Genomic DNA, 23,277 nt, shown 5'->3' with positions numbered 1-23,277 from the left:
ACACTTTGTTCATCATGTTGACTTACTTTAAAAAATCTTCTCCTTTGAAACTGCTGTATCAATTTCAGCCAAACTTAGGCCAAATGAGTTTCAGAGTATCTAGTATAAATTTTATATTTTATTTCCTTGTATGTCAAGAAACATAGCTCCTATGGCTAAAATAGAACATAGGAGAAATTGATTATTTTTTTTGGCTTTTGAAGAAAATAGGACGATCCAAAGAACATTTAAATAAATTGAAAAGCCAAAATAATCATTGATGAGAGATTTAACCAAAAGAATTAAGGTGAGCGATTCAGGCTCTTGAAAGCCTCTTGTTTCTTTTGCTACCAAAACATTGTTTATTGTACATACTTTGTGAGAAATATTGAGTTTATTTTGGTATTTTATCACATGGAATAATGCTATTACTTTATGATAATGTACAAATCTTTATAAGATCCTATAGATAAAAGATGTTTGCAAAAATAGCTACATGTATAGATTTTATGTTATACTATTATATAAATGTATAATCTCTTAAATTTAACTGACTTTTGACGTTGATGCTATTTCAGCGTCCAGTTTAGATGAGTACAGGACATGGAAGTTTGGTTTACAGAAATTGGAGGAATCGGCTAAAAATGCAACATATCAGATACAGCTAGAAAGGTAATAACATCACTTAACATTTGTCATGAAATAACATCAAATATTTCCAACTGGACGTTAAAAATAATGAGCAATCAACAAAAATAATAATTTATCATAAAAAATCGACATCTCTTTCAATGGTTAAGTTATTTATTAGAATGGAATCAGGGAATAAACCAAGAAGACAACAGCCTATCAAAGAGCAGAAAGCAGCCTAAGGCGACTAATTGTTCTTCAAGGCAGTGAGAAAATAGTATGATACATCAACAACTCTGAAAAAATATCAATGTTGTGTGCTTGTTTTTCATGTACTTGAAGTAGTTACAATAGATGTGCCTAGATTTAACCTTCACTATATGAAGAATACATCAGTGTAAGCAAGAATAAGGATCAGTTTTGTTGTGTACATATTTGTGATCTTTTAAAACATATTGCCAAATGCAGGGTTTGCTATGGAAGATTTTTATTGCAAAAGCATGGGGGAAAGCCTATAGTGTTACAAAATGTTAAGGAACCATTTAAATGAAGCAGTTGAAATTTGCTGCATTTGATAATTTTTCTTTATTAAAATTCCAGTTAAACATTTGACGAACATTATATTAGCAACCCTGAACCCACCACTATCCTTGAATTATTCAAATGAAAAAATATCCAAAAACAACACACAGATATGATTGTGTTAATAATGGTCTTGACCAAAAGCATTCTGACATCCTAGAACCTGTTTTGTTTCACAAGATATATTAGTTTTGTTTGTAACTAGTTTAAAAACATGAGAATTATTTTTCAGATGGTTAAGAAGAGAATTTTATTTGATGGAAAAGAGTGGAGCAGATACGTAAGTAACCTGACATGTTGCAACTATATTTACACAATTTGAAATTCCAGTGACCAATATTTCAACAATATTTGAACAAAAACTTGTTGATATTCGTAATATAAAAAGATCAGGATAAATTCATTACACAGTGTGCAATTATCCATTGTTATCCTAATACACACACAATTTAATCAGGTCAATAAAATTCATAACTGGTTTGACTTCGCCTCATCCGATTTGTATTTTATTGACCTCATAAATTCTGGTATTAGGACAATTGCACACTGTGTTACTAATTATATCTTTGACTAACAAAACTAGCATTTTACCTCAATACTACAGAACTTGTTAAGGTTCAAAACATCAAGCAAAAATAAAAAAATATAGAACTATAGAGAAAGATGATAAAGATTAACCTGTGAGTACAAAGAATAGCACAGATCAAGGGCAGATCTAGCCATTTAAAAAAGGGGGGTTCCCAACCCAGGATAAAGGGGGGTTCCAACTATATGTCCCCATTCAAATGCATTGATCGGCCAAATAAACCCGGGACAAAGGGGGGTTCCAACTATATGTCCCCATTCAAATGCATTGATCTGCCAAATAAAAGGGGGGTTCCAACCCCTGTAACCCCTCCCCCCTCTGGATCCGCCACTGCAGATAAAGAATCCATTGCAAGAAAACTGGTACATTTACATTTAATTTTATGTTAATTAAAATTTAAAATTTAAATTAAAATACAGATGAAACAAGTAATATTCAGTAAATAAAGGAATTGAATGACATACTACAATCAGACAGCAATCAAAAGTCATTTAAAAAAAATGACTAGTGTAAAACCATTCTAGCAGGAAAACCAACAATCTAATCTATATAAGAATAGGAGAAACAAAAAAGACTCCTGAACCACATCAACAAAGACAACTACTAAACATAAGAATCATGACTTAGGACTCAGGTGCAAACAAATGCAAGAGGTTTAAACTTTTTAAAATAGGTACCAACCTTCACCCTTATTTGAAACAATAGTGCAACATCACAACATAGAAACACATTATAAAATATTAATTGAAATGGCTTACAGTAACTCAATCAAAAGACATATTAACACAAGTGAATATACACTGAATTAATATATTTAATCTATGATACAATGTAAATACAAAATTAAACTGGTTATTATCAGGAAATTAATTTTAAGAGAAATTAAAGTTTTTTGTAATTGATTTTGTATGTTTTACAGAGTAACATTGAAGCATTTTAAAGCCTGGATGCAGAAAATAAATTGTAAGATCAATAACAAAGATTTGAGAGACAAGTTCCAGGAAGTTGCTAAAATGTCCGAGTCAATACCGTACCAGTACTTCATCTTGTTATTTAAGAAAATCATACATGTGCCATGGGTAAGAACACTTAAATCTATACTGTAAAAATGTACATTTATTATGGGAGGAATAATCTTTTATGAAATATTAGGATAGGACCACTATATTTGCAGGAATTTGGGATAAGGTCTTTACTTTTCCCAGGAATTCAAGATTAACACTTATTGGACCTCTCAAATTAATGATTTATTTTTCTGGATCGTTGAAAAAAAAGTTTTTTCTTTTCTGCATTTCAGGATTACACCTTATGCTGCCTCCCTTTTTCCATTGGCGAAGAGAACTACAACTACAAATCATTATATCTCGCTTACATTAAAAAAAAATCCTTACTTTCATTTTTTCTCAGCTAAATGTCAAATTATTTACAGACAGAAGGTTATGTTGTTTAAAAAATTATGGTTACTACTCTTCTTCTTTTACTTTGTAATGCATGCTTTCAACAAATTGAAGTTTATGTCACTTGTTTGTTTATAAATTCTAAAACTTTATAAACAGGCAAGTTTGTTGATTGAGAGACCAAAAATGGCACTTTGAAATTTATTTAATGAGTGGCTGTCAAGTACAGTTGAAATATAATTGATTTCTTCGTTTGATTCTATAGGTGGATACTCCTGTTTGAAAGTACACACCTGGGTCCCTACCATGCCTTAATACAACGCTTAAACTTTTTAGCTCACCTGGCCCGAAGGGCCAAGTGAGCTTTTCTCATCACTTGGCGTCCGTCGTCCGTCGTCGTCTGTCGTCGTCCGTCGTCGTCTGTCGTCGTCCGTCGTCGTCCGTCGTCGTCCGTCGTCGTCGTCGTCCGTCGTCGTTAACTTTTACAAAAATCTTCTCCTCTGAAACTACTGGGCCAAATCAAACCAAACTTGGCCACAATCATCATTGGGGTATCTAGTTTAAAAAATGTGTGGCGTGACCCGGTCAACCAACCAAGATGGCCGCCACGGCTAAAAATAGAACATAGGGGTAAAACGCAGTTTTTGGCTTATAACTCAAAAACCAAAGCATTTAGAGCAAATCTGACATGGGGTAAAAATGTTTATCAGGTCAAGATCTATCTGCCCTGAAATTTTCAGATGAATCGGTCAATCGGTTGTTGGGTTGCTGCCCCTGAATTGGTAATTTTGAAGAAATTTTGCTGTTTTTGGTTATTATCTTGAATATTATTATAGTTAGAGATAAACTGTAAACAGCAATAATGTTCAGCAAAGTAAGATCTACAAATAAGTCAACATGACCAAAATGGTCAGTTGACCCGTTTAGGAGTTATTGCCCTTTATAGTCAATTTTTAACCATTTTTCGTTAATTAAAGTAATCTTTTACAAAAATCTTCTCCTCTGAAACTACTTGGCCAAATTAATCCAAACTTGGCCACAATCATCTTTGGGGTAGCTAGTTTAAAAAATGTGTGGCGTGACCTGGTCAACCAACCAAGATGGCCGCCACGGCTAAAAATAGAACAAAGGGGTAAATGCAGGTTTTGGCTTATAACTCAAAAACCAAAGCATTTTGAGGAAATCTGACATGAGATAAAAATGTTTATCAGGTCAAGATCTATCTGCCCTTAAATTTTCAGATGAATCGGTCAATCGGTTGTTGGGTTGCTGCCCCTGAATTGGTAATTTTGAGGAAATTTTGCTGTTTTTGGTTATTGTCTTGAATATAATTATAGATAGAGATAAACTGTAAACAGCAATAATGTTCAGCAAAGTAAGATCTACAAATAAGTCAACATGACCAAAATGGTCAGTTGACCCGTTTAGGAGTTATTGCCCTTTATAGTCAATTTTTAAGCATTTTTCGTAAATTAAAGTAATCTTTTACAAAAATCTTCTCCTCTGAAACTACTTGGCCAAATTAATCCAAACTTGGCCACAATCATCTTTGGGGTATCTAGTTTAAAAAATGTGTGGCGTGACCTGGTCAACCAAACAAGATGGCCGCCACCGCTAAAAATAGAACATAGGGGTAAAATGCAGTTTTTGGCTTATAACTCAAAAACCAAAGCATTTTGAGGAAATCTGACATGGGATAAAAATGTTTATCAGGTCAAGAACTATCTGCCCTGAAATTTTCAGATGAATCGGTCAATCGGTTGTTGGGTTGCTGCCCCTGAATTGGTAATTTTGAGGAAATTTTGCTGTTTTTGGTTATTATCTTGAATATTATTATAGATAGAGATAAATTGTAAACAGCAATAATGTTCAGCAAAGTAAGATCTACAAATAAGTCAACATGACCAAAATGGTCAGTTGACCCCTTTAGGAGTTATTGCCCTTTATAGTCAATCTTCAACCATTTTTCATAAATCTAAGTAATCTTTTACAAAATCTCCACTGAAAATACTAGGCCACAATCATCTTTGGGGTATCTAGTTTGAAAAATGTGTCCGATGACCTGGCCATTCAACCAAGATTGCCGCCTAGGCTAAAAATAGAACATAAGGGTAAAATGCAGTTTTTTGCTTATAACTATGAAACCAAAGCATCTAGAGCAAATCTGACAAGAAGTTAAATTGTTAATCAAGTCAATATCTATCTGCCCTGAATTTTTCAGATGAATTGGACAACTGGTTGTTGGGTTGCTGCCCTCCAATTGGTAATTTTTAAAGAAATTTTGCCGTTTTTGGTTATCTTGAATACTATTATAGATAGCGATAAACTGTAAACAGCAATAATGTTCAGCAAAGTAAAATCTACAAATAAGTCAACATGACCTAAATGGTCAATTGACCCCTTAAGGAGTTATTGCCCTTTATAGTCAATTTTTAACAATTTTCATTAATTTGGTAAATTTATGTAAATTTTTACCAAATATAGTTCTCTGTTACTAATGGGCAAAGTTCATGATAGATATAATTGTAAGAAGCAAAATCGTTCAGTAAAGTAAGAACTTCAAACACATCACCATCACCAAAATACAATTTTGTCATGAATCCATTTGTGTCCTTTGTTTAATATGCACATAGACCAAGGTGAGCGACACAGGCTCTTTAGAGCCTCTAGTTAAGGATCAGAACAGAGTTGTATGTCTGTCTTCTGCATCTAATATTTCATAATTTTGTTTTCTGTATTTCAGATAATTGACAATTATTTAGAATCGTTTGCTGATTATCAGAATTCTAAAAAGTAAGTATTCTTTTTAATTTAGAACAACAACAACAGTAGCAACCCTCATCCTAAATAAAAGCATAAATAAAATTGAAAAAAAATACATGGCATACAATAGTATAAAAGTCAAGTATAATGAAAATGTTTAATACAATTCCATAAAATGCTGAAACAACTCAATATTAACATAAAAACGAGACAAAAAGACAACCAACAACACAGTTTGCATTATTTTAGAAATTATTCATCACTAAGCCTACCAAATACATGGAAAAAAAACTTTTTTTAGTTGAAATGTTTGTATCAAAATTTTGGAAAGCCTTTTAGAATCAGTCAAATACAGGCAAATTTATATGATCCATCCTTGTGACACAGATATTATATAAAATTAAATGTTCTTGTTGTATTATGATAAGTAGTTTTTTTTAAGTATATATGCTACATGTATCTTTTGTATATTTACAGACTCATCTCCCCTAATAAATTCCAGCAGTTTCTGATGAATGAACAAAAAGTAAGTAAGATTTGATAATTGATTGTGGGTATCATTGGGGTCTAAGCATGACGCGGGATCGCAGATTTTTTGTAAGCAGGATACGTGAAAGTGAAATTATTGTGTCATGAAACGGGAAATGAGGTCTTGCGGGACCCAGGAAATGACAAAAATATGAGAATTGCTTACTGGCATAGTGTAAGCGGGATACGGGAATCTGACAAAACAGTAAGCGGGATCCAGGATTGGAACCCCCCAATGAGACCCCCTAGATAGTCAAGTCTTCCTGACCTGATTTTCAAGTGGGTTAAACTTAGATTTATATATTTTGGTTATTTTCTACCACAACATTTATTTATTAAACTTGACTATCAGATATTGTTCAATGATAACCTATCATGTTTCTTTTTAGTTTCAAGTAGTTGAATTGACATTTACCCACCTTTACTTTCACCTATATTATTCTAAAATATTGCATTTCCATGTTTAATGTAATATTGTGTTGTTTTTTATAGGAATCTTGGGCAGAAAATATGCCTCAGGTGAAGACCATGATGGTTGATTTTGTTGCTGATGCTATGAGACATAAAGGAAATATTTATTTTGAAGATAACGAGGTAAACATATTAAGGTGGTAATCAACACCTTAACCTAAATTAATTTGGCTGGTTTAATTTTCATAAAATTTTGACTAAGTATTTACTGTCACCCTTTGACAAAAATATAAAAACTTCAAAAAATTTGAACCAATCATTTTATCAGAAAATTACACTGGTTATATAGCAGTTTTACAAACACTTATTTTGGTCACAGAGAAGCTTAAAATTCCTTCAACAGCACAACGTAATTAAAACGTGTAGCTGATTTACAGAGTAGTAGTGTTAGGTACCCCTGTAGTGTTAGGTGCCACCTTAAAAGAATAAGCTGTTTACTGAATGCAAAGTATTGATCTGCAAATATTTGGGGCGAGATTGATCATGCTTAATTTGTGCACAGATTTGATAACTGTCACGATTTAATGTGATTTCCCTAAGTAGAGGTGCTGGCCTGAAATTCTTTATAATATTAATATAACTGGATGCCTCAAAACTGGTATTTAAATGAGTTAAAATGGTATTAAAGCACATATGAACTCAATAGTATATTACAAACACTCATGCCAACATAAAATCCAAAATGGAGGTTTTGTACAGTTGGAAGGAATGGGTGCATAGTAATATGTAGGGAATGAAATAATTTAATTTTAAGTTCGAAAAGTCAAATATGGGATCTGCTTCTTGTTTATTTTACTTAAAGCTCAGGGCTGTTTCAAAATTGACTTTATTGGGGCCTTTATTGGGGCCTTGGAATGAAATTCTATTTAAAAAAATTATAGGTGGTGCACATTTTAGAAATATGTGGTATGATTGGCAATTCAATGAGACAACTTTTAATAAGAGACCAAATGACACAGAAAATAATAATTATAGATCACAGTAAAGATTACTTAACAAGTATAGAAAATAATCAAATGGTTTTTGTCAATTCGAATTTTGCTTTTAAAATTATTTCAAGTATAATCAGGCCCATAGCCAGGAATTTCCAAAGGGGGTTCATTGGACTCACAAACTGGACTTTAACAGTCACAAGTCGAACAGAACATTGACTTTAACAGTGCTTATTTGTTTTCATCCAAACCCCCTAAACCCCCCTGGCTACGGGTATGATAATAGTTAATAATAGTTATCATGTTTTTTTCTTTTACAGTTTGAGGATTATTTATTTTCAAGTGCAAATTCAATATGGGACAGTGAATATGATAAAGTCAGTCAAAATATGGATTTACCACTATCAAACTATTGGATAGCATCTTCACATAATACGTAAGTCTACTTTATATATGTCCCTGCTGTTAGGCCAAAAGGGCATTAATTGTTTAATCTTTTTGTCTGTCTTTCTGTTCTTCTGTCCATTCCATTTTTGTTTAAATTTCCACACACTAACTTCAGTTTGCCTCATTTAAATTTTATGACACTGATAAAAAATGTAAAGAATCAAAACTTGCAGACATATTTGGAATTTGGGCAGAGAGTCATTTAACTTTCTAGAGTTATGCCCCTCTACTAAATGTTTTGAAACTTATACACAATGCTAAGAACCACCACATACAGATACCAGTCTGCACGGTTAGCCACTAGTCTGATGTCCCAGAATAGTAAAATTTCATCGACTAGTAAGTTTTTGCAAAACTTTGTTTGGACAAATAAGAAAATGTCAGGATATTGGTCTTTGGACTAGTAGTTGAAAAAGTTTTTGGTACAGATGAGATACAGCATTGATAAGAAATATTTTTGCATAAGCAACATTTTCAATTTTTGACAGAAAGTTCATATAGATATAAGTTTTGAAATTAATTTATGCATAAGCAACATTTTCAATTTTTGACAGAAAGTTCATATAGATATAAGTTTTGTATTCCATGAGGCTCTTGCAAAGGTTGATGATCAGCTGTAATGTTATCAAGAATATTTGCAAAGGCTGTTCCAGAAAAAAATGTAGTGTAGGAGACACCAAAAAAAAGTGGACAGGATCAAAATATGTTGTCAGATATGTTTAGGGCTATTTCATTAAAATGGAGTTGCATGGGAGAATAGGAAGGGAATATTCCATTAAAATGGAAGTGCATGGGAGGAACGGAAGGGATCAGCACTCAGGGAACATAAGTGAATTGAGAATGGATACATACTTCATGTACTTATTGGAGTAATTTTGTATACAACAAATAGTCATACAACTAAAAATTACCAATGTCCAAAATTAGAATTCCCTTTGTATCCTCCGCATTGATTTTAGCGGTTCTTATAAAATACATTTGGAAGTATTGAAATACTTAGCAGACATTTTTAATGCATTGAGTTGAAAGAATGTGCAAGAATATAAGGAAATTATTAGCAGATAGATCCTTAACATATATCTTATATGACTGTTACAGATACTTAACAGGGGACCAGGTATCCAGTAACTCATCAGTAGATGCTTATGTCAGATGTCTGCGTATGGGTTGTCGGTGTATAGAGTGTAAGTATTATTGTTATTACCCTAAAAGTATTTTTATAACTGTAAACCAACTTATTTTCACAGATATTTTATTTCGCTTTAAAATTTCACTGCTATTTAATTTTGCTATTTTCATATTTACTTGATGTAGTTTTAAAACAAGGAAAGATTAAGGTTTTCAATTTTTCGTGATGATTTATATTCACATTATTTTTCTTCTCACGAAAGTAGTAAAAATAAATCACTCAAAAAATTAGTTGGTTTACAATATCTAAAGGATTATGTGTAATTTCATTGTTTGTATACCTAAATGAAAATAACATTACTTCATTTGTTGAATTTTTAATTGTTTATGACAATTTAGACCAATCACAACATTTTGCTATACTATTTTGTAAAAAACTACCAAGAATCTATTAGATACTGAAAATGTGAATAAACCTATAGGTTTTTTCATCACTTTAGATTAAAGATGTAAATAAAAAGTTATACATATAAGATAAAATTGTCCATAGTAAGAAAACATGGGTGCCAAGAGAATAGTGTAATGGAATGCTTGTAAGTAAAGGCATGATGGAGAAGACAATGATTATTATGTAATCTTTAGACAGTTATGAAAATATTGAAGATTTAGATGACAGAGTTGCCATTTGGAGGTTTGCAATTATTTGATTATATTTTATTTTATAGTCGTCTTTTTGGATGGTTAAGATAATTTTCTTACAATATTTTATTTTTCAGTGGACTGTTGGGATGGTCCAGACAGCTACCCAAGTATATTTCATGGTCACACATTGACGTCCAAAATCAAATTCTTAGATGTGATACAGGCTATCAAAGAACATGCGTGGACAGCTTCAGAGTAAGATAAATTTAAAGTTCTTATTTGAAGTAAAAGGAATGTAGGGTGTTTTTTTTTAATTTTACAACCACAGAAAAAAAAATCAAAATCAAAAGTCATATTATGGTTACACACAGTCTAATTTCTTTACTGTTAAAATTGAGAATTGAAATGGGGAATGTTTCAAAGAGACAACAACCCGACCATAGAAAAATTAACAGCAGAAGGTGACCAACAAGTCTTCAATGTAACAAGAAATTCCCGCACCCGGAGGCATCCTTCATCTGGGCCCTAAACAAATATATATTAGTTCAGTGATATTGAACACCAAACTAATTTTCAAATTGTACACAAGAAACTAAAATTAAAATAAAACAAGACTTACAAAGACCAGAGGCTCCTGACTTGGGACAGGCGCAAAAATGCAGCGGGGTTAAACATGTTTATGAGATCTCAACCATTGCCCCTATACCTCTAGCCAATGTAGAAAAGTAAACGCATAATAATACGTACATTTAAAATTCAATTCAAGAGAAGTCCAAGTCTGATGTCAGAAAGTGATATCTTTTTCTTCTTTTATATCCTTTATACTCATGATACTGTGGATTCAATTATTTTCGTGGAAACCAATTTTTGTGGATTAATGAAAACTTACATGTTGGTTGATATTCTAATTTCTTGGTTTGCTGAAATCTGCATACAAGCCTATAGATAATTAGCTATTCATTGAACATTTAATTTCGTGTTTAAAACCTGTTCCCACGAAATCCACAAAAATTGATATGCAACAAATAATAATGAATCCACGGTAAATTAAAAATTTACAGTGTTAGGAGATTGACGATTTAAAAATCTAAAGGACTGTGGGTAAATTAATTGTTTGTATCCTAAAATGAAATTAATGCATTCATTAGTTGAATTTTCATTGTATAGGACGCTTATAACCTACCTAGACATTTTTTATGTACACACTTAAAAATATTACCCAGATTGCAACAGTTACCTCATGTTTGAAAACAAAGACAGTGATTTTGCTTATCTATTTACAGTTACCCATTAATATTGTCGATAGAAAATCATTGTGGATTAGGGCAACAAAGAAACATGGCCATGGCCTTCAAAGATACATTTGGAGGTAAGTAGAAAATGTAGTCTTTGTCTAGAAATATCCCAGAAAGAAACTAATTTTTTCAGGAGTTAAATAGAGGGGCACTGAAAAGTCAGTGATATTTGGAACACAATTGTATTAGCATTAGCATATATATATATATGTATGGTTTAGCACCCTGGGCATAGTGCAAGACGATTTGGTGCCACAATATCTCAGTAGCACAAGTTCAAATCACGGCCAGGGAAGAACAAATATTGCTTCTGCAAATTTACAGATCTCAAATTGTTGGGCTGTTTACACGAATTATATATACAAAATATATATTCTGCCTTGTATCATCATCACTGGTCATCCAATGGATAAAATCTTTTGTATAGTTTTCACTGGTTCAGACGTAACTCTACTAACTCCATTTCAAAATTACTAGCTTTTTAAAAGGTATTGATAGTATAAAAATAACTGAACTGAAAAAACAGAACATAGAAATATTATTTTTCTTCCTCCTTGAAGATATTGATAAGATATTTGGTATATAGAGAATAATACATGGCAAAATCCGTATCATATGTCGTATCATCCCGAGACATCAATATCAGCCCAAGGGCCTTTAGGCCCGAGGGATGATATTGGTCGCGGGTGATACGGCATGTGATGCGGATTTTGCCATGTATTATACGCTTTATCATATATTTCAACAGAAGAGTATAATATTTTATGAACTGTTTTCTGATCCATAGCACTGGGTTATCTTCAGTTCTACTTGTTTCAAAGACCTAAAAGAACTGCTCAATTATTCGAAGCACCATAGTTACCTTACAATTTGCGTGCTGCTGTTTTAAAAAATATTTTGTTTATTATTGTATTTATTTGTGTGTTTTGTATTTTTAGCTCACCTGGCCCGAAGGGCCAAGTGAGCTTTTCCCATCACTTTGCGTCCGGCGTCCGTCGTCGTCCGTCGTCTGTCGTCCGTCGTCTGTCGTCCGTCGTCCGTCGTCGTTGTTAACTTTTACAAAAATCTTCTCCTCTGAAACTACTGGGCCAAATTGAACCAAACTTGGCCACAATCATCATTGGGGTATCTAGTTTAAAAAATGTGTGGCGTGACCCGGTCAACCAACCAAGATGGCCGCCACGGCTAAAAATAGAACATAGGGGTAAAATGCAGTTTTTGGCTTATAACTCAAAAACCAAAGCATTAAGAGGAAATCTGACATGGGGTCAAATTGTTGATCAGGTCAAGATCTATCTGCCCTGAAATTTTCAGATAAATCAGTCAACCCGTTGTTGGGTTGCTGCCCCTGAATTGGTAATTTTGTGGAAATTTTGCTGTTTTTGGTTATTATCTTGAATATAATTATAGATAGAGATAAACTGTAAACAGCAATAATGTTCAGCAAAGTAGGATTTACAAATAAGTCAACATGACCGAAATGGTCAGTTGACCCCTTTAGGAGTTATTGCCCTTTATAGTCAATTTTTAACCATTTTTCGTAAATCTTAGTTATCTTTTACAAAAATCTTCTCCTCTGAAACTACTAAGCCAAATTGAACCAAACTTGGCCACAATCATCATTGGGGTATCTAGTTTAAAAAATGTGTGGCGTGACCCGGTCAACCAACAAAGATGGCTGCCACGGCTAAAAATAGAACATAGGGGTAAAATGCAGTTTTTGGCTTATACCTCAAAAACCAAAGCATTTAGAGGAAATCTGACAAGGGGTAAAAATGTTTATCAGTTCAAGATCTATCTGCCCTGAAATTTTCAGATGAATCAATCAACCCGTTGTTGGGTTGCTGCCCCTGAATTGATAATTTTGTGGAAATTTTGCTGTTTTTGGTTATTATCTTGAATATTATTATAGATAGAGATAAACTGAAACAGCAATAATGTTAAGCAAAGTAGGATTTACAAATAAGTCAACATGACCGAAATGGTCAGTTGACCCCTTTAGGAGCTATTGCCCTTTATAGTCAATTTTTGACCATTTTTCGTAAATCTTAGTTATCTTTTACAAAAATCTTCTCCTCTGAAACTACTAGGCCAAATTAATCCAAACTTGACAACAATCATCTTTGGGGTATCTTGTTTTAAAAATGTGTCCGGTGACCCGACCATCAAATCAAGATGGCCGCCACAGCTAAAATAGAACATAGGGGTAAAAGGCAGTTTTTGGCTTATACCTCAAAAACCAAAGCATTTAGAGCAAATCTGACAGGTGGTAAAACTGTTTATCAGATCAAGATCTATCTGCCCTTTAATTTTCAGATAAATCTGACAACCCATTGTTGGGTTGCTGCCCCTGAATTGGTAATTTTAGGGAAATTTTGCTGTTTTTGGTTATTATCTTGAATATTATTATAGATACAGATAAACTGTAAACAGCAATTATGTTCAGCAAAGTAAGATTTACAAATAAGTCAACATGACCGAAATGGTCAATTGACCCCCTAAGGAGTTATTGTCCTTTATAGTCAATTTTTAACAATTTTCATAAAATTTGTAAATTTTTATTAATATTTTCCACTGAAACTACTGGGCCAAGTTCATTATAGATAGAGATAAATGTAAGCAGCAAGACTGTTTAGTAAAGTAAGATTTACAAACACATCACCATCACCAAAACACAATTTTGTCATGAATCCATCTGCTTCCTTTGTTTGATATTCACATAGACCAAGGTGAGCGACACAGGCTCTTTGGAGCCTCTAGTTTATAGTTGCATTTAGTGTGCCAAAAAATATGAAAACTTGACGTTCGTGACGTCACATACAATATAAAGAACTTGACGTTCGTGACATCACATACAAAACAATGACGTCATTTAAAAAAATGACCTATTTTGAGGAAAATTTTTCTTAAGCAAAAAAAAAATAAAACTGACTTTATGTAAAAAAAAAAAAAAGTAGGGGTGTGATAAAGGGTAGGGGTGCGATAAAGGGTATGCGATAAAGGGTAGGGGTGTGATAAAGGGTATGCGATAAAGGGTGCGCATCAAAGTTGCGCGATATGGATTAAACAGCAGGCTATTTATCACATATGCAAAACTACTGTATTTACTACTAAACATATGATAAATAGTTTTATCATGACAAGTAAAATATCAAGTTTGAATTTTGTTACGATCTGATGATTTTGTGCAGAGTTAATGGTCCTTGGACTTAAAAAAATTCACTTAAATAATCAGCTTTCCACACTTTTTAGCTTACCTGGCCTGAAGGGCCAAGTGAGCTTTTCTCATCACTTGGCGTCCTGCGTCCGTCGTCGTCTGTCGTCGTCCGTCGTCTGTCGTCCGTCGTCGTTAACTTTTACAAAAATCTTCTCCTCTGAAACTACTGGGCCAAATTACACCAAACTTGGCCACAATCATCTCTGGGGTATCTAGTTTAAAAAATGTGTGGCATGACCCGCCAAACCAACCAAGTCGGCCGCCATGGCTAAAAATAGAACATAGGGGTAAAATGCAGTTTTTGGCCTATAACTAAAAAACCGAAGCATTTAGAGCAAATCTGACATGGGGTTAAATTGTTAATCAGGTCAAGATCTATCTGCCCTGAAATTTTCAGATGACTCTAGAGAACCCGTTGTTGGGTTGCTGCCCCTGAATTGGTAATTTTATGGAAATTTTGCTGTTTTTGATTATTATCTTGAATATTATTATAGGTAGAGATAAACTGTAAACAGCAATAATGTTCAGCAAAGTAAGATTTACAATTAAGTTAGCATGGCCAAAATTGTCAGTCGACCCCTTTAGGAGTTATTGCCCTTTAAAGTCAGTTTTTAACCATTTTTCCTAAATTTTATATATCTTTTACAAAAATCTCCTCTGAAACTGCTGGGCCAAATTACACCAAACTTGGCCACAATCATCTCTGGGGTATCTAGTTTAAAAAATGTGTGGCGTGACCTGCCCAACCAACCAAGATGGCTGCCATGGCTAAAAATAGAACATAATGGTAAAACACAGTTTTTGGCTGATAACTCTCAAACCAAAGCATTTAGAGCAAATCTGACATGGAGTAAAATTGTTTATCAGGTCAAGATCTATCTGCCCTGACATTTTCAGATGAATCAGAGAACCCGTTGTTGGGTTGCTGCCCCTGAATTGGTAATTTTATGGAAATTTTGCTGTTTTTATTGATTATTATCTTGAATATAATTATAGGTAGAGATAAACTGTGAACAGCAATAATGTTCAGCAAAGAAAGATTTACAAATAAGTTAGCATGGCCAAAATTGTCAGTCGACCTCTTTAGGAGTTATTGCCCTTTAAAGTCAGTTTTTAACCATTTTTCCTAAATTTTATATATCTTTTACAAAAATCTTCTCCTCTGAAACTGCTGGGTCAAATTACACCAAACTTGGCCACAATCATCTCTGGGGTATGTAGTTTAAAAAATGTGTGGCGTGACCCGCCAAACCAACCAAGATGGCGGCCATGGCTAAAAATAGAAGATAGGGGTAAAACACAGTTTTTGGCTTATAACTCAAAAACCAAAGCATTTAGAGCAAATCTGACAAGGAGTAAAATTGTTCATCAGGTTAAGATCTATCTGCCCATACATTTTCAGATGAATCAGAGAACCCGTTGTTGGGTTGCTGCCCCTGAATTGGTAATTTTATGGAAATTTTGCTGTTTTCGGTTATTATCTTAATTATTATTATAAATAGAGATAAACTGTAAACAGCAATAATGTTCAGCAAAGTAAGATTTACAAATAAGTCAAATGACCAAAATGGTCAATTGACCCCCTAAGGAGTAATTGTCCTTTATCATGTTTATAGTCAATTTTTAACTATTTTCATAAAATTTGTAAATTTTTACCACCGGTAACATTTTCAATAGAAACTATTGGGCCAAGTTCATTATAGATAGTGATAATTGTAAGCAGCAAGCATGTTCAGTAAAGTAAGATGTACAAACACATCACCATCACCAAAACATTATTTCGTCATGAATCCATCTGCTTCCTTTGTTTAATATTCACATAGACCAAGGTGAGCGACACAGGCTCTTTAGAGCCTCTAGTTTTTGTCATGCATGCAGATCTTGATTTGATTATTTGTACATAGTTAAATCATTACAAGTTACAGATCATATTTGAGTTTTGTTCCTGTTTTATGTTTTTTTTGCAGAGCTATGGTCCTTGAACTTACAAAATTCGATCAAAAAATCAGTTTTCCATACTTTTTTTGACACACTTGAAGATATTGTTATATAGTCTACTCCATGACAAGTTATAAATCAAGTTTCATTTTGTTCCAGTACAAAGACTACTTAACCAGTAGTGGACTATATATTGCTAAACAATGCTCTTAGAATGCTTATTTCACTAACATTTGTTTACTTTTCTTCAGAGGATTTACTAATGGATCCAGTAGAACCATTGGATATGTCAAAGTTACCTTCTCCTTACAAGTTGAGGCGCAAAATTATCATCAAGGTGAGTTTTTAACTCTACCAATTTTTAAAGCTTATAGATTTATATAAAACCCATAAGAGAAAGCTTTATGTGTTACTTGCTGCTTTTAAAATGAGCAGGGTAACTTATTATTCAGAGGACTTATTAGAGGCAAAGAGACAAAACTTTAAGGCAGTAATAATAGTGATATATATATACATGTAGGTGCCATTTTGGATATGGATTTACTGAAAATATACCATCATTTTTACATGTGGTGACAAAAAGGTATATGTACATACTTTGGATTCATTTATTTTTGTTTAACCAATTTTTCATGGTTTGAGGAAAACTTGCATTTTTGTGGATTTTTAATTTTGAGTTTTGCTTAAGTCTGCATAAATTTCGATACAAAATTTTAAATTGTTAGATATTGGAATTCTTGGTTCTTGGGTATCCACTAAATCTACAAAATTGGAATTTAAAGAATAATAAAGAAAATCCATAGATTTTATAGGTTTTTTTTTTTACTTGTTTATTTCTGTTTCATTTGGTCTCTTGTGAAGAGTTTTCTCATTGGCAATCATGCCACATCTATTTTTTTATAAGCCCCTTTTATTGAATTGTGTTGCATCTTGGGGATCATCTGTCTAGAGCGATTTATGTGAAAACCCTGACACATACAATGTTTTGTTCACTCTTGATATACTGGTATAAATAATCAAGTTACTTTAATACTATGATAAAGATTATGGCCTGTTTTTCATTTACTCATATTTAAAACTTATTGTCTATTCTTTATTTATCAAAGATTTTAGATAAAATCTTGCTATAATTTATCACCAAGTCTCATAGCGCTTCCGCCTCCTTTTATTTAAAAAGCCACAGAAAACTTACCCCGTATGTATGTGATTATTTATTGTTTTAAGTGTCTAGATATGCATGATCAGGGCAGAGTCTGTGTTGTTTACATATAAGGTTAAAAATATGCACCATTTTTCAGTTGTCTTGTTTTGTAACCTTCCTTAGTTTAATGGTTTCACAAAACATCCCAATGCATGTAATTATTGTAACCCTCATTCCTTATATATGTTATGGTTGTTAACTTATTTCATAGTTATTTTACCACTATAAGCCTAAATTTGCATGCCTGTAACCATTGTAACCCCCATTCCCTATGAATGTAACTATTTTAAGACTAAATCCAATGCATGTAACTATTTTAAGGTCAATTCTCCATGCATGTTGCCATTTTATGCCTGAATCCCTGTAACCATTTTTAGCCAGATTATTATGCATGTAACCATTGTAAGCCAGATTTCCATTGCATGTAACCATTTTATGTCTTATTCCCCAAGAATGTAACATTTTAAGCCCCATTCCCTATAAATTTTACCATTGTATGCCTGATTCCCATGCATGTAAGGATATATTAAGCTTGATTCCCATGCATGTAACCATTTTAAGCCTGATTCCAGATGCATGTTACCATTTTAATTCCTGTTCCCCATATGAATTTAACCACATTAAGCCTGATTCCCAATTTATGAAGTAAACTATTGTGACCCAAATTGCCAATAGTTATGTAACCATTAAGCTTTGACCCCATTAACCCCAATGAATATAACCACTATTAGGTTAGCTTGATTCATCATGCATGAAATAAGAACTGTAACCCCCTGAACCCTATGAACGCAACAAGCATCATTCACTATGCATGTAACCATTGAAACCTTCATTCCGTATGCATGTAACAATTGTAACCTTCATTCACTATGCATGTAGCCCTCATTCCGTATGCATTTAACCATTGTAACCTTCATTCACTATGCATGTAGCCCTCATTCCATCGTACATGAACTTGTAATTTGTTCCTTCATGTAATGTAGATTCCCTGATCCCTCCTTACATTTGTCAAATATGCAACTATGTTAACTAATGGGTAAACATAACTTGAATTGGGGTTACAAAACAAGAAGACTTTTATGATGTGGTGCACAATTTTATGCATATTTTTTTTCTTTTTAAATTGTCATTGGATAATTGAAGATGTGTTGAGATTTCATACTGAAACCACACCAAGTTAACCTGTAATCAACAAAATTCCCTCTGAGGAAAAGTATTTGATTTTCTCCCCTTATTAAGATAATAGGTCAGAGGAAAAAAAGAAATATACTGATCATATAAAAAAGAAGATGTGCATTGTTATCTTGCATTTTAGTTGCAGTAAAATTTATCAAAGTATTCCTTTAAGAACTGTGAACACACAGAAAGTGTTTAATGATGATCTAGAAAGCTTACATCAAATCACAAATCATGTTACTATAAAAAAGAAGATGTGGTATGATTGCTAATGAGACAACTATCCACAAAAGACCAAAATGACACAAACATTAACAACTATAGGTAACCGTACGACCTTCAACAATGAGCAAAGCCCATACCACATAGTCAGTTTTAAGAGGCCCCAATAAGACAATGTAAAACAATTCAAACGAGAAAACTAACGGCCTTATTTATGTAAAAAAAAATGAACATTTGCAGTTACCTTTAAACTGACCAGAGTACAAATTTGAATAAATAAGGACGCCACCAATACTTTCAACAGCATGCCCAAGTCTGAGGAGAAACAACTGTATCATTTCGGGGCCTTTTATAGCTGACTATGCGATATGGGCTTTGCTTATTGTTGAAGGCCTTACTGTGACCTATAGTTGTTAATTTCTGTGTCATTTTGTTCTCTTGTGGGTAGTTGTCTCATTGGCAATCATACCACATCTTCTTTTTTTGTTGAGGCTGCAACTTTTGTTGCAGAAAGCTCGACAGGGATAGTGATCTTAGCTAACTTCTTAAAAGGTTTATATTTTAGAAGGTGAAAGACCTGATTGCTTCATACTTTGTAAAAAAAAATGCATCATGTTACGACGTTTCTGTCAATCACATGTCCAATGTCCTTGACCTCATTTTCATGGTTCAGTGACCACTTGAAAAAAAAAATCAGAATTTTTGTAATGTTGAATTCTCTCTTCTTATCAGGATAACTATATTTGGTATGTGTGTACCTTGCAAGGTCCTCATGCCTGTCAGACAGTTTTCACTTGACCTCGACCTCATTTCATGGATCAGTGAACAAGGGCCAGCTGAAAGACACCTTCGGGTGCGGGAATTTCTCGCAACATTGAAAACCTGTTGGTGACCTTCTGCTGTTGTTTTTTTATTTGGTCGGGTTGTTGTCTCTTTGACACATTCCCCATTTCCATTCTCAATTTTAAGGTTAAGTTTTGGTGGTCAAGTCCATATCTCAGATACTATAAGCAATAGGGCTAGTATATTTTGTGTATAGAAGGACTGTAAGGTGTACATGTCCAACTGGCAGGTGTCATCTGACCTTGACCTCATTTTTCATGGTTCAGTGGTTATAGTTAAGTTTTTGTGTTTTGGTATGTTTTTCTCATACTTTATGCAATAGGTCTACTATATTTGTTGTATGGAATGATTTTAAGGTTGTACATGTCTAGCGGGCAGATGTCATCTGACCTTGACCTCATTTTCATGGTTCAGTGGTCAAAGTTAAGTTTTTAAGTATTGGTCTTTCTATGTAAAATTATATGCCAAAGCTCAACTATATTTGGTGTATAGCAATATATTATGATCTATATGTCAGTTATGCAGGTTTTATTTGACCATGACCTCAATTTCGCGGTTCATTGCACTGTTGAGTTTACATTGTTGAGTTTGTATTTTCGTCTATTTTTCTTAAACTATAAGTAATAGGTCAACTATATTTGTTGTATGTAAGCATTGTTAGCTGTACATGTCTAACTGGCATGGTTCATCTGACTTCCACCTAATTTTCATGGTTCATTGGTCTTGTTTTTATCTATCTTGGTTAATGTTAAGTTTATGTGACAGTTGTAATAAAGCTTTATACTTAGGACTATCAACATAATATCAATGATTAGTAAAGAAGGTGAAACATTTCAGTGTGTGCACTCTTGTATAATCATGTAATCATGTACAGGACTAAACTGAATATAATAGATTTCATAGTTTACAGTCTACATTCACTGCAAAACAAAGAAGCTGTTTTATTTATCTGATTCGGTAACGTTTTTGAGGGGAAATGGTAAACTATAAAAAGTATTGTATTCAGATTTATTCCCGTCCACGATGAAGACCTGGCCATGCTGTTTTGAATAGTGATGATGGTGTCAATAATTATTTAAGTTTGTGCTCAGTAGGGTTTGAAGGTAACCCCAAATGGTCAGTAGTATGTTTTGTGATTTGATGTGAGTTTTTGAGTTCATCGTTGAACACAATCCAGAGTTTTAACGGCTCTCAAAAGGAAGTCTGTTTACTGAATTTTGTAAAATTTAATAATCTTATTTCACTTGAATTATTTTTTTCCTATACATTACACCATAACTATTTCTTTCACAGCATAAAAAGCTACCACGAGAAGGAAGTGAGGACCAATTTGTTACTGTCAGATCATCAGATGAAAGTAAGCTTAATAATTCTTATAAGGAAATGTAAATTTAAAAAAGGCTGCAGAAATTTCAATAATTTTGATCCATTGAACTTCAAAAATGTTAATATGTTTTGAAAAGTATTAAAAGGTTCAATTTTAACTTATTTTGCTTCTATACTGCTAAAATGAATAAAAAGATTTGGTATGAGTTCCAATGTGACAACTCTCCATCCAAGTCAGAATGCAGATAAAGTTAACAATTATAATTCAAATTACGGCCTTCAACACAGTGCCGTGGCTCACACTGAACAACAAGCTATAAAGAACCCCAAAATGACTAGTGTAAAACAGTTGAAACAGGAAAACCAATTGGCTAATCTATATAAAAAACTAGAAACGAGAAATACCTATGAACCACACTAACAAAAACAACAACCACTGAACAACTATCTCTAAAATAGTCAACATAGAAATTCTCAGAAATATCAAAGTTAAGATTGCAAAAAATCGAGGTTATGACAATATTAATGAAATATTGAGGTTTAGATCAAAGAAGTTTACTCAAAAACTTCATGTTCAATGTAGTAAATTGTTTATTTTCGTCCTATTTTACAATTTAGATTTATCGACAAGTCAAAAATTATCTGAAATAAGAACAGTTAAAATTTCTGGTGTCTTCAATGTAACTTACTGTTCCTAATCCTGTCTTTATGGATTTAATACATTAAGTGTAAAGTACAACATATGAATTATTGTATTCATAAACATTCAGTGATGCAGTTTCTAGGTTATGAAAGAAATACCAGTAGTACCACTACCTTTCAAACAAGTCATGTGACTTATTCCTTACCATGTGACATTTCTATTTTAGGAGACAATGACATCAGTAGTTCTGCCATTAAAACAGGTGTACTTTATCTAGAGGACCCTATGGAGCCTGTAAGTTTATATGAAGTGATTGTTATTTAGAAATAAAAAGCAGTTGTAAATTAAAATGAATTATAATACTGGTTTCTGAAAATTCTAACTTCAATTTTCCTGTATTTATTAGACAATCTGGTTTCCATTTTGAAACAGTTTTTGTTTATGTTTTGGGGAAAGAGTAGAAAGGGGATTCACTGCAAAACATTTAACAGGATGATAAATTATATTTGCAGGGCCAAAATTCTGGTCTCCTTGAGCGACTGTTATGTTTCATCCCTGATAATAGCCCTTGAACTTCAGCAACAGCAGTGACACCCATGAATTGTCATCTAGTTTATTAAAATCACAATAAGCAAGTCTTGGGGATTTTTTTGAGGCAGTAAAAAATATTTATAAAAAAGCTTTATATTTCAGAAGGTTGAGGACTTGTCAATATCTTAAGCAATAGGTCAACTATATTTGGTGTATGGAATATTTGTAAAGTGTATATGTCTGTCTGACATGATTTATCTGACCTTGACCTCATTGTCATGGATCTTTAAAAATGTCCAGTTAATATTTAGTTTATGTGATACCTTTAGTTAAACCTTTATGTTTAAGACTTTCCAAAGTAAGGTGAGTAAAGTAGGCAAGACTTTGCAGTGTGTGTACTCTTCTTGATTTATAAACTGTTTTTGCTTTTTAAATGCTTTTTGGTAGGGTCTGCTAGTAAAATTGTGATTATGGTAAAAGGTTTCTCTCATCTGTATAGAATATAGATACAAGATACCAACATTGATGTGTTGTATAGAAAAAAATATAAAAAAGATTTGTATGATTGCCAATGACACGACTCTCCACAAATAACAAAAATGACACAGAAATTACCAATTTTAGGTCAACATAAGGCCTTCAACAATGAGCATAGCCTAAATCTCATAGTCAGCTATTACACATATTAGCGGGATCCCAACCCTCCTCTATAGTTCATATGCACATTCAATAGAATGTATTTCTTATTATTTGTGCCTTATAATTCCCTTATACAATTCTCATATAATAATTAGCTTAAA

At 33.0% G+C, this 23,277-nt stretch overlaps 1 protein-coding gene across 10 annotated transcripts in view; it reads left to right on the top strand.

The window, feature by feature from the left end:
* The window catches only part of LOC134721419 (1-phosphatidylinositol 4,5-bisphosphate phosphodiesterase gamma-1-like), a 90,811-nt gene that overhangs the window by 24,601 nt on the left and 42,933 nt on the right, over window positions 1-23,277 (top strand). For 8 of the 10 annotated variants that reach the window (XM_063584414.1, XM_063584415.1, XM_063584413.1 and 5 more), the window contains exons 3-16: window positions 558-651; window positions 1,424-1,471; window positions 2,697-2,856; window positions 5,918-5,967; window positions 6,415-6,463; window positions 6,958-7,059; window positions 8,189-8,304; window positions 9,414-9,499; window positions 10,220-10,340; window positions 11,369-11,454; window positions 16,787-16,872; window positions 21,271-21,334; window positions 22,173-22,240; window positions 22,826-22,840. In XM_063584414.1, the coding sequence (XP_063440484.1) occupies window positions 558-651; window positions 1,424-1,471; window positions 2,697-2,856; window positions 5,918-5,967; window positions 6,415-6,463; window positions 6,958-7,059; window positions 8,189-8,304; window positions 9,414-9,499; window positions 10,220-10,340; window positions 11,369-11,454; window positions 16,787-16,872; window positions 21,271-21,334; window positions 22,173-22,240; window positions 22,826-22,840 (1,145 nt within the window). The remainder of the gene's footprint in view (window positions 1-557; window positions 652-1,423; window positions 1,472-2,696; window positions 2,857-5,917; window positions 5,968-6,414; window positions 6,464-6,957; window positions 7,060-8,188; window positions 8,305-9,413; window positions 9,500-10,219; window positions 10,341-11,368; window positions 11,455-16,786; window positions 16,873-21,270; window positions 21,335-22,172; window positions 22,241-22,825; window positions 22,841-23,277) is intronic. The other 2 variants (XM_063584416.1, XM_063584409.1) reach the window with 1 other exon arrangement.

Source organism: Mytilus trossulus, chromosome 6, assembly GCF_036588685.1.
Source record: "Mytilus trossulus isolate FHL-02 chromosome 6, PNRI_Mtr1.1.1.hap1, whole genome shotgun sequence".
Classification (NCBI taxonomy): domain Eukaryota; kingdom Metazoa; phylum Mollusca; class Bivalvia; order Mytilida; family Mytilidae; genus Mytilus; species Mytilus trossulus.
This window is presented reverse-complemented; position numbering and strand designations above follow the sequence as displayed.